At 39.3% G+C, this 12,500-nt stretch overlaps 1 protein-coding gene across 2 annotated transcripts in view; it reads right to left on the bottom strand.

Moving 5' to 3' along the window:
• The window catches only part of mlxipl (MLX interacting protein like), a 44,360-nt gene that overhangs the window by 1,439 nt on the left and 30,421 nt on the right, over window positions 1-12,500 (bottom strand). The window contains exons 9-16 of one of the 2 annotated variants that reach the window (XR_014627939.1): window positions 11,332-11,962; window positions 10,212-10,285; window positions 9,244-9,466; window positions 7,848-7,945; window positions 7,642-7,761; window positions 6,850-6,977; window positions 6,200-6,323; window positions 4,652-4,776 (exon numbers count right to left, since the gene is read on the bottom strand). Coding sequence is in view for 1 of the 2 variants with exons in the window: in XM_084413872.1 (XP_084269998.1) it covers window positions 4,652-4,781; window positions 6,200-6,323; window positions 6,850-6,977; window positions 7,642-7,761; window positions 7,848-7,945; window positions 9,244-9,466; window positions 10,212-10,285; window positions 11,332-11,962 (1,528 nt within the window). In the remaining variant the exon portion in view is untranslated. Of the gene's footprint in view, window positions 1-4,651; window positions 4,782-6,199; window positions 6,324-6,849; window positions 6,978-7,641; window positions 7,762-7,847; window positions 7,946-9,243; window positions 9,467-10,211; window positions 10,286-11,331; window positions 11,963-12,500 lie in introns of both variants that reach the window. The other variant, XM_084413872.1, reaches the window with a different exon arrangement.

Raw genomic sequence — 12,500 nt, forward strand, 5'->3', positions numbered from 1 at the left:
TGACTTCTTTCAGATGAACACAATCAGAGTTATATAAAAGAAATGTCCTGGTCTGAGGGTGAAACAGGGAGAGAGATGCTCAGATTACCTGATCTTTAAATGACCTTAAATAAAAAAACACTAAATTTAAAGGGGTGGTGTAATGCCCTTTTCACAAGATGTAAAATAAGTCTCTGATGTCCCCAGAGTGTGTGTGTGAAGTTTTAGCTCAAAATACCCCACAGATATTTTTATATAGCATGTTAAAATTGTCACTTTTTGAGGGTGAGCAAAAACACACCGTTTTGTGTCTGTCCCTTTAAATGCAAATGAGCTGCTGCTCCCGACACAGGGGGCGGAGCTACAACAGCTTGTGTCCTTTTACCTCACACACACATGCACTGAACATTTCTAAAACTTTTTGCCTTTTATGTTCAAACCGGAGTCAGACAATGATAGAGAGACTCAAGAAGAAGTGACAACATGTAGAAGCAACAGGACATTTCTGAATGGTTAGTTGATGAATTTATGAAGCTGATGTGGAGTTATCTTCTAGTCATTGATTAGCATATTCTGTCTTGATAATCTATAAATCGTGTTCAGGGGGCGTGGGTTTATGTAAATTCTAGGGTTGGTGATGTCACTAACCCGGGAGGAATGTGGTGTAGTCTCTACCAGCCGTTTGTTGTAGTCCTTAAAAAGCCATTTCTTTAAAAGCAAATATCTCCCTTTGCTCTGAACTTTGAGCGCTGTAACTTTGCAGATGTTGTTTATGCTCAAACAGCAACATTACACACTAACTAAAGTTAGACAAGTGAAATTATAATCAACCACCCCTTTAAGACTTTTCTAAGACAGCAACATAGTGTCGGCCCAGATCCGGCCCACATACATGGTTCATGTGGATTCCACACTTACCAGATGTGGGCCGGATCTGGGCCGACACTATGTTGCTGTCTGGACCCACAGGAACTAGCGCTACACGATTAATCGCAATGAAACCGCACACGATTTGGCAAAGGCTGTGAGTATTTTATGCGCAGTTTGACAGCTGATCGGTATTAAACGCTGCTTCATCTGAACACTAGAGGGCGTCTCACACACACACACTCACACACCAGATATCAATCTGAACACCAGAGGGTGTCTCACACACACACACACACACACACACACACACACCACATATCCATCTGAACACCAGAGGGCGCCTCACACACACACACACACACACACACACACACTACATATCCATCTGAACACCAGAGGGCGTCTCACACACACACACACACACACACACTACATATCCATCTGAACACCAGAGGGCGTCTCACACACACACACACACACACACACACTACATGTCCATCTGAACACCAGAGGGCACCTCACACACACACACACACACACACAACATATCCATCTGAACACCAGAGGGTGTCTCTCACACACACACACACACACCACATATCCATCTGAACACCAGAGGGCGTCTCACACACACACACACACACACACACACCACATATCCATCTGAACACCAGAGGGCGTCACACACACACACACACACACACACACACACACACACACCATATATCCATCTGAACACCAGAGGGCGTCTCACACACACACACACACACACCACATATCCATCTGAACACCAGAGGGCGTCACACACACACACACACACACACACACACACACACACACACACACACACACACACACACACACAACATATCCATCTGAACACCAGAGGGCGTCTCACACACACACACACACACACAACATATCCATCTGAACACCAGAGGGCGTCTCACACACACACACACACACACATATGCCCCGCCGCAGAAGTACAATAATGCGCATCATTCCAGGAAACCCGTATCGCTGTCGCTGAATAAACAGAAGATTGAAACGCTTTGATTAAACATGACTAATAAACACACACCTTATTCTGTGTCAGAAGCTCATCATCTCACAGAAGGAGGAGCTCAGCTGTCGTTATGAAGTGAAGTGTCGATAAAGCGTGTTAGTAAATGTTGTCTTTTGATGGACAAGAGGTTCATAAATGCTTCTCATGTTTGTAAAGATGTTTGATGCGTGTTGCTTTTTCAAATGCACATTATAAGTGACTCAAACTCACAGTGCTTTCAGATGGAGCGTTTACTGAGCCGTACGTCACTGACAAGCTGCACATAAAAAAATAAAATAATCGCAGCCTTTCCAATTTCAAAATCGTGATAGGCCAACTTGATTTAAGTGTGATTTCCCTAACAGGAACCTACTTTTTCTTTGCACATGTACTCCTGAATATATTTGACAGTTTGCACACATCTAATTTTGCGAGTGAAACACTGGAATTGACCCTTCGCAGGGAGTTTGATTGACAGGCGATCTGACCAATCATAATCCGCCATCCGCTGAATCCGCCATTTTTGTCCGACAAAGCAGTGAGGAGAGTTAGTAGATTAACGTTGGAGGATTTGAACTTGAAAAACGGTGTACTGACGTCTTTCCACGGTTAAATCAACATTCCTTCTGATGTTCATTCATGTTTATTTGAAGCTATAAATTAAAGGGATACTTCACCGATTAGCATTAAGCTTTGTATCAGTAGAAACCTGGTAGTATTTTTGAATGATCGTGCTTCCCTCCCTCATGTCCCCCTGAGACGAGAGATTTCTGTATTGTGTGTCTGGAAAAAGACCTCAGATGATGCAAAAATCGTCATTTATCATCATCTGAGTCTTTTCTGTCCAGAGGCGAGAGACTCCAGCCATTAGGAGGAGCTCGTTCCGCATGTGTTCAACCCGCCCATAGGGGGATCTCACGATAAAACACCGTCTTTTCAGTTTCGAGTCGACTAGTAGCCTAGCTGAATCATTTCTCCCGATACTGCCCTCTGTAACCGGTAGGCGTGGCTTGGGAGGCTGGTGGTGGCGCAATGGATAAGAGACATGCCTTTGGTGTGAGAGACCCGGGTTCGAATCCACTGTGAGACACCAATGTGTCCCTGAGCAAGACACTTAACCCCTAGTTGCTCCAGAGGCGTGCGACCTCTGACATATATAGCAATTGTAAGTCGCTTTGGATAAAAGCGTCAGCTAAATGAATAAATGTAAAATGTAAATGTTGGGCGTGTCCTTGTAGGGCAGCGAAGCAAGTGCATTCTGGGAGTTGTTGTCTTTCATCACACATGAACCAAAAATACATTTTCTGGCTTTTCTCAGTCTAGAAGGCACCAACTTCTAAAATAATTTCACATTTCTACTACATAAATGACCCAATTAAAATACACATTCATCTTTCCAGCGGTGAAATATACCACAAATAAAAGCCACAAAACGGTATTTATTGTTTACATTTCTTTTATAAAATGACCAAATTTGAAAGGTTAGACTTTGTTTCATATCAAAAGTAAGCTGGTCTGTCCTGTCTGTCAGTGTCCTCTCTGCTCTGCGATGTGTTTTTCACTGTGTGAGAACATGATGTGGCGTGAGAGAGGCGTGGCTTGTCGGACATAGCAACAGTAACTAATGCCTGGTTCAGATTACAAGATTTTTGTGTCTGTTACGATAGTCAGATTACACGATTTTGACTTCTACATGTCAGACTACACGTTGCTTTCTGACCAGTCATCGCGTGCCGTCACATGCACACATTCACTCGCAAACATTCACTCGCACACACACATACACTCGCTCACTCGCGTACACACACACTCACTGTAGCTCGCTCACTCACTCGCACACACACAATCGCTCTTGCACGCACACACACTCGCTCGCTCACTCGCGCGCACACACACACACCTACTGTCGCTCGCACACACACTCGCGCACACACACACACACACACACTCGCTCACTGGCGCACACACACACTCACTGTTGCTCGCACTCTCACTCACCCGTGTACACTCACTCTCGCTCACATACTCGCTCACTCTTGACGGACCCGTCGTGGAGGACCGTTAAAAAATTAAACATGCTATTCTTTTTGTCGTGATGTCGTGAAGCATCGCAAACGCGACGTAGGTTGTCACCCACTATGACACACTATACAAGATGAAACGATCGAATCTTGCATCCCGACGCCCGTTGTCGTTTACGAATCCCCACGACACCCTACGTCAAACGGATCGCGCCAAAATCGGGCTAAAATCGTGTAATCCGAACCAGGCATAAAGGGGGCGGGGCTTTGCGAACGGTCACTGGACACTGACAACACGCTGACACACAGGACAGACCAGGTTACTTTTGATATGAAACAGTCTCACCTTTCAAATTTGGTCATTTTTTTACGAAATGTAATCAATAAATAGCGTTATGTGGCTCTTTAATGTGTCTGACAGATCGCTCAGTTAAAGCTGCTCGTGAACCGATCATCTCTTCCTTTATAGCATCAAATGAACTTGAATGAACATCAGAAGGAATGTTGTTTTAGCCGCGGAAAGACGTCAGTACACTCCATTTCTCAAGTTCAAATCCTCCAACGTTAATCTACTAACTCTCCTCACTGCTTTGTCGGAAAAAAATGGCGGATTCGGCGGATGGTGGATTATGATAGGTCAAATCGCCTGTCAATCAAACTCCCTGCGAAGGGTCAATTGCAATGATTGTGAGGTCTGAGGGTGAACAGGTAGAGCGGTGTAGAGGTCACTCACTGGGTCTGAGCGCGGGCAGAGAGCAGTGCTGGTCCAGCCAGGAGAGAGTGCTGCGACACAGATCATCCACACTCGCCGTGGACACCATACCGTTAAACGACTCGAACAGCGGCTCGATGATGATGCTGAACTACGGGAACGGCTTCAGTTCAGGAAAATATCAGTTAATCCTGCTAACAGGACCAGAACAGATGTTTTGGATGCTCAAGGCGAGACACTACAGGCAAAAACATTGTTTTTTCATGCAACTGGTCAATTTTGAGATTTTGGGCTTTTCCAAAAGTGTTGCTTTAGACTAGAGAAAACACACATGTTTATTTAATACACTTTATCTATTTGCATCTGTAGATTTCAATTTCAATGCATATCTTTAAAAATGGTGAGTTTCAGTCAGAAATCTCCACTTTTGCAATTTTACACACACCAAACTTTACAGTTTTATTAATATCTATATATATATATATATCACCTGATTTATATAACATTCCTAGAAACATGCTGCATTTTTTTTTCTAGATGTTGACAGTATTTTCTGATTGATGGAGTAATAAAAAATAAAATAAAAACTTTAACTAATATGTCAACAAAATTAAGAATTTTGAATATGGCTTTATCCGATTTCTGTTCTGTAAATGTATGCAAATGCGTGCACGTTTAATTTAGATAATGCCTCATTTGAATTATTAAACAAAACATTTCATAAATCTTATAATATTAAGAATGTTAGGAATTCTTAATGTAATCAATCAACAGTTGCTGGGTAGTAAATGATCACATGTAATCTGGATTACGTAATCAGATTCCAACAAATGAAGTACTTGTAATTAGATTATAAATCACGTTTAAAATACTGGTGATCAGACTACAGTTACTTTTTTATTGATTACATGTTATTCTCACAATTTTAATAACTTTAACCTTGAGATTATAAAATAACAAGTTAGGTCAATAATAAAATTAAGCCAATAATAATAATAAAGAATAATAAAATTAACTGTTCTCTGATGTCGGTTAATGGTCACATGACATGCAGCTTAACAAATAAAATATGTTTTAATCTTTTTTTAGTAAGTGTTTTGTTTTGATTGTTGTAAAAAGTACTCAAAAAGTAGTAAATTGGTAAGTAATCTGCCCAGCACTGTCCATCAACTAGGGAAGAATATTGATATCTATTAGTTAATATTTTTACCCTATTCACCCTGGGTGTCTCGCCTTAAAGGGATAGTTACATTTCTCATCATTTGCTCACCTTTGACTTTCTTTCTTCAGATAAACATTTTTAGGAAAATAATCAATTTCTCTTACTTGTGTGACAGTAGACCGGTTAAAAAGCTAAAAATATGAGTATTTTTCGTACACACACCTATTGTTTCACTTCAGAAGACATTGACTGGTGTCGTTTGGATTACCGTCACGATTCGTTTGTGTTTATCTGAAGAAAGAAAGTCATATAGATAGGGGAAGGCATGTGGTGGAAGAGTACATTTCTATTTTGAGGTGAACTGTTTCAGATTAGGAAGACTGTAGGATGTAAGCTTTGAAGGATACAATCCAGAACTTCCAGTTCTGCAGCGTCTGAGCCCTCACGTACTCTCTGAACTTCTCTCTCATGTGGTCGAATCGCTGTCGTGTGATTGGGACGCCTGTGGCCGGAAGCTGCTGCTGACACACACTACATACAAACAGTTCAGATACAATCATTAGGGATGCACGATATATCGGTCACCATATCAGTATCGGCTGATATATGTGCATTTTTAATGTTATCGTTATCGGCCCGATAAGAAAATCTGGCCGATATATTAAAGCCGATAAATAATGTATTATTTCCTTCAGCTGAGACACTTCAGATGCACACATGATGGTTTTTGAATTTCTTGAAATATGATTGGAAATCACTTCAAAAAAAGGAAAATACAGTTAAATGCAACATGCAAGTCTGTCATATAGGCTACATTAAAATTATAATGAGAATATCATTATAACTGTGTGCTTGGGACATGGATTTTAATGGTGAGACTTTTGTTTTCGCAATCAGGCTCTCAAAAATTCAGATTTATCGGCCAATATATCAGTTATGGGCTTTCAAATATAAAGATTGTCGTATCGGCCAGATTTTTCATATCGGTGCATCCCTAACAATCACCATCACACATGAATGTTGAAGTCAGATGGTAACGCAGCCGAAGCTCACTCACTTGATGGCAGAGTTGAGCACCAGGATCTCGTCTCTCAGTCTCTGAGCCTCCTCGTGGAGCTGAGCTCTCTCCTGCTGCATCTTACTGATGTACTCCGCTGTCTTCTGCAGTGTGGTGGCCTTACTGATCTGAGACCAGTGGAAACGAGAGTACGAGCGTTACACCCTGTCCTAACCAGACGCGACGCAATAAGATTCCAGCGACAAATAATTTGTCTGTCCACACAAGACGCGACTGCGAGATGCGTCAAAATCAATCAAAGCCCACCCACAGCCAATCAGAACAGTGTGTGGGCGGAGTCAGCCAATCAGAACAGCGAGTGGGCGGAGTCTCGCGGCACCAGAGAGTAATCTTGACGGTACTCGCAAGAACATGGATAAGTCGCTACATAGTCAAATTCACGAATATTACACCATTTAAACATTATTAAAAATACATGTACACTAAGTGGCGACAAGTGACTGTTAAAAAAAAGAAGTTGTTATCGAATTATTTATTCTAGAAATCATTTATTCTATTTATTTAGTATTGTATGACACTTCTGAAATAAAAGTCAGAAAGATGTGATGATTTGTCGTTGTAAATATGACTCATGTACAGTCTGTATAAGTGTATGAATTAACTTTTCCCGATGGTCTAGTGTTAAAAAAAATTATAATATATGGCAATATTGAATCGCAATTTTAAAATAATCGCAATACATATCGTATCGGCACCCAAGTATCGTGATAGTATCGAATCAGGAGATAGGTGTGTCGTCCCAGCCCTAGTAGTCACTGACATGAGTGTTACCTTTATACTCGGCTGTGAACTGAGAGTGGTCACCAGACTGTGAAGCGTGTCAAAGCCCAGCTTGATGTTGAACCGTCTCTTCTGCTCGGCAGAAATGTGTGTGATCCGTCGCGTGTCTGTCTGTAAAACAATACGACATGAGCGACACAACATGAACCGCACGGTTATAAAACAAACATGAACAGCGGGTGGATTTGGGACTTTACTCTTGTGGACTCCATCTTGGCTTTTCCAGGAAAGTCCTCTGGGTTTTTCTCCGGCAGATTCGTAGGTGACGTCTGCCCGATGTTTCCTGAAAAAGTAACTAAAATACACAAGACATTTCTATGGAAGCTTATTTCAGCCACGGCATAAAAAAAAATTAAGAAGGTAATCGCAACTTTTTCCCCTTGCAATTCTGAGTTTATTTCTCACAATTTCACAATTTTTTTTATATCTAAGATACAAGAAAAAGAAAAAAAAAGTCAGAATTTTGAGATAAAACGTTGCAATTAAAGGATTTTTTGTCATGACATGGATTTTTTTGTATTATTTTAATATGTTCCTTGAGGATTACTTATAGAGCCCTATTTTAACGATCTAAGCGCATGGTCTAAAGCGCACGCCGCAAGTTCACTGAGGTCATGTCCCAATCCACTTCTGCTAGTTTAACGACGGGAAAAATGGTCGGCGCTCCCGGCGCATGGTCTAAAAAGGTTGTCCCTATTCTCTTAATGAGTAATGGGTGTGTTTTGGGATTTACGTGCGTTAAACCAATCTGAGTCTCATCTCCCATTCCCTTTAAATGCCAGTTGCGCTCGTGCCATGGCAGATTCGCTATTTACATGACGGGATTTGATAGTGGAAAGACTGAACGCGTCTCCAGGGCGCAAACGGATCTGCTCGTGCGCGAGGTAAAAGTGCGCAAGCAGAACATCTACGGGAGAAGCCGGATTCACCATATCTTTATGTACACAATAATAATCTTTTACATTGTAATCCTTTTATTTTAAATATTTGTCATGTGTGTGTGCTGCTGTGCGTCCCTGTGTGTGTAATAAGCAGAGTGTACGCGCGTTGTGGACTCGCCTATAGGTGCACATTACTAACGCCCTCATTAAACAACAAAATAAACGGCTCAGTCTATTTCTGTTGCCTCAAAATAGCAACGCTCCAACAATGCGCCAGAACACACACCTCGTTCTCAGACCAGCAGCCCATGGGTCACAAATGGCCACAAAAGCATTTGCTATTTAAACAACGTAGCGCAGGACGTGAAAATGATAACTGCGTCGGGCTGAAACTAGCAAAAAACACTTGCGTTGCGCTAAGCGCTGCATTGCGCCGGGTGTAAGATAGGGCCCATAATGTTAATAAAGTGTTTTGCTAAAAAAAGATATATATATATTTTTATGTTTCCTGAAAAAGTAACTAAAATACACAAGACATTTCTATGGAAGCTTCTTTCAGCCACGGCATAAAAAAAATAAGAAGGTAATCACGACTTTTTCTTACTTTTGAAAATAAAACACAATGCTTGAGTTATTATCTGTGTTATTATATGATTGTAAATATACTGAAACTGTGTGATGAGATGCATTAAAACCACACATATCAACACACCTGTTAAACTGGTCCTGTCACTCGTGTGCATTTGAACCGGGGAGAGTTTTTCTGTTTTGGGGATGAGAAGTGGCGTCTGTTGCGCGAGCAGAGATGAAATGGTGTGTCCCTGCGAGGTGCCGCTGTGGCCTGACATGTGCAACGGTGACAGAGGAGCAATGGCAGGAGAGGACCAGGGGGGATTGTGGGAAATCTGGGATCCTCCACGACTGCTGCTTTTTGGCTGTAATGGAGAAGAAGAAAAAATGCATTCTTATCATCCAAGATATGAAGAGTTATGTGGATGACATCACCTTTTTGGTTATTCATTATTTATGTTGTATACTTTGCATGTTCAATATGCAAAAGAAAGTTATTTTTTTGAGTGTACTTGAGTTTTCAGTATAAGTTACAAGAAAAAGGTAAAAACAGTAAATTTTGTAATATATATATATATATATATATATATATATATAAAGTCTCTTCTGCTCACCAAGGCTGCATTTATTTGATTTAAAAAAAAAAAAACACAGAAAAAAACAGCAATATTGTGAAATATTATTACAATTAAAGAATACTGTTTTCCATGTGAATACAATGTAATTATACTTTAAAATGTAATTATATTCCTGTGATGCAAAGCTAAATTTTCTGCATCATTATTTTTTGAGTGTACTTCAGTTTTCAGTATAAATTACCAGAAAAAGCTAAAAAACGGTAATTTTTTATATATTTTTAAAGACTCTTCTGCTCACCAAGGCATTTATTTGATAAAAACAGTAAAAACAGCCATATTGTTAAATATTATTACAATTTAATAATTCTGTTTTCCATGTGAATACATTTTAAAATGTAATTATATTCCTGCGATCAAAGCTGAATTTTCGGCATCATTACTCCAGTCTCTCTCGTCTGAATGTCTGTCAGTGTGCTTGTATTATTTTCACTTGTTTCACAGTGTGCTGTAAAGGTTTTGTTCAGGATCTTACCGGAGAGATGGGTGATGTTGGTCTGTGGCCTTTTAATCCCGTTGAAGGAGCATCAAAACTCAATGATGTTTTTCCTAGAGATATAAAGGTTTTTATTTTAGTACATGTACACAGCCGTTCAAGAGTTCGGGATAGGTAGGATTTTTTATGTTTTTAAAAGAAGTCTCTTCTGCTCACCAAGCCTGCATTTATTTGATTAAAAATGCAACAAAAAAACAGTAATACTGTTAAATATTATGACAATTTAATATAATTGTTTTCTGTGTGAATATATAGTAAAATATCATTTATTCCTGTGATCAAAGCTGAATTTTCAGCATCATTACTCCAGTCTTCAGTGTCACATGATCCTTCACAAATCATTCTGATATGATGATTTGATGTTCAAGAAACATTTATTACTATTATCAGTGTTGAAAACAGTTTTGCTGCTTCATATTTTTGTGGAAACCGTGTTGCATTGTCTTTTCAGGATTCTTTGATGAGCAGAAAGTTCAAAAGAACAGCATTTATTTGAAATATAATATTTTGTAACATTATAAATGTAACTTTTGATCAATTTAATGCATCCTAAATGAATAAAAGTATTGATTTATTTGATTTCCAAACGGAAAAAAGTTCTGTTTGAACTTTCTATTCATCAAAGAATCCTGAAAAAAATGTTACATAACTGTTTTCAACATTGATAATTACAATAAATGTTTCTTGAGCATCAAATCATCATATTAGAGTGATTTCTGAAGGATCATGTGACACTGAAGACTGGAGTAATGATGCTGAACATTCAGCTTTGATCACAGGAATAAATTATACTTTAAAATATAGGCAAATAAATAAATTGTAATAATATTTAACAATATTACAGTTTATTTATCAAATATATGCAGCCTTGGTGAGCATAAGAGCCTTATTTTAAAAACATTAAAAATCCTCTTCTTTTTTTCAGCTTTAATACAATGAACAGAAATGATTTTTAAAAGTTTTAGTTTTAGTTAAAAGCAACACTGGTTCATATAAGCTTCAATTGTTTTGAACATGCTAAATTCTTTTAAACGTTCAGATTCTCACTAAAAACAAACTGAATAAGGCCAAGTAGGAAATGAATCAAACATCTACATACGCTCGTGAGATCTGGAAGAGAGCAGATTGGCCAGGCAGCTCGTCTGAGTGGGCGGAGCTATAGATGAGGTCATCGCCATGGGAACCAATGGGGCTCCTCCAGTCTTGTGTTTGTGCTTCCCCCTGCCGGAAGCCACGCCCACTTGTTGCGGCACAGAGAAGCAGTGAGAGAGGACGCCCGAGGGCTGAGACACGTTTATGGGCTCGTAACTCAAAGACATGCAGGTGGAAGATGGAAACATCTCAGCAACACTGGAGTATCCGTGTCCATGCTGGGTTTCCGATGGGATCGCGCTCATGGCAGAGCCGGTGTGCGTGATAACCGTGGACGTGGTCTCTGATTGGCTGGAGGAATATCTGTGTCTGAGACAGGTTGCCGGGTAAGGGTTTTCCTGAGCGATCTCGGTGTTGAACGACGTCTGCTGCGTGTACGGGGTCATGCCGGACGGCAGGTTCAGAGAGTGATGGAAGTCACTGATGTATTCTGCTGTGTGACCTTTGAACTTGGGATCTGAGGGTTCAGCACTGGGGTTGAAGGTCATGTCGGGGTTTAGGGTCTGGCGAGGATAACTGGGTCCAGGCAGGTTTACAGATGAGGAGGGCTGGGATAAGTTTCCAGCTGAGAGAGGAGGCTACAGATTAAAACAAACAAAAGTCAAATTATTTGACAATGTTTGTGCCTTATAAATTTGGGAAAATTAATTCAGTTTTAAAAATTCACATTTCAAAATAAAAATATTTCAATAAACAAATTAATTAATTAATGATTACTTACATACATATTAAATATAATATAATTATTTATTTCTATTTTTTATTTAGCACACTCGTTTATTATTTTAGTTTTTTTGCATATTATGTATGAAATGTATACAATACTTATAACCACGTTAGTATAATACATTTCCAACTGGGAGAGGAGGCAAAAAATTACAATTATTTAACATTGAAATTATTTGAAAAAAGTTTGTCTCTTATAAATTTGGGGAAATTAAATAAAAAAAAAAATGAATAGTCTAAAGCATGGTACACATTTCAACAGCAAAATTCTTAAATAAATAAATATTAAATATAATATATTTATAATCATTTAATTTTTTTATTTAATTATTAATAAAATATTGAATATAATTTTTTATATATATTTTAATGTTGAAATGTATACTATTA

Source organism: Rutilus rutilus, assembly GCF_951802725.1.
Source record: "Rutilus rutilus genome assembly, chromosome: 7".
In the NCBI taxonomy this organism is placed as follows: Eukaryota; Metazoa; Chordata; class Actinopteri; order Cypriniformes; family Leuciscidae; genus Rutilus; species Rutilus rutilus.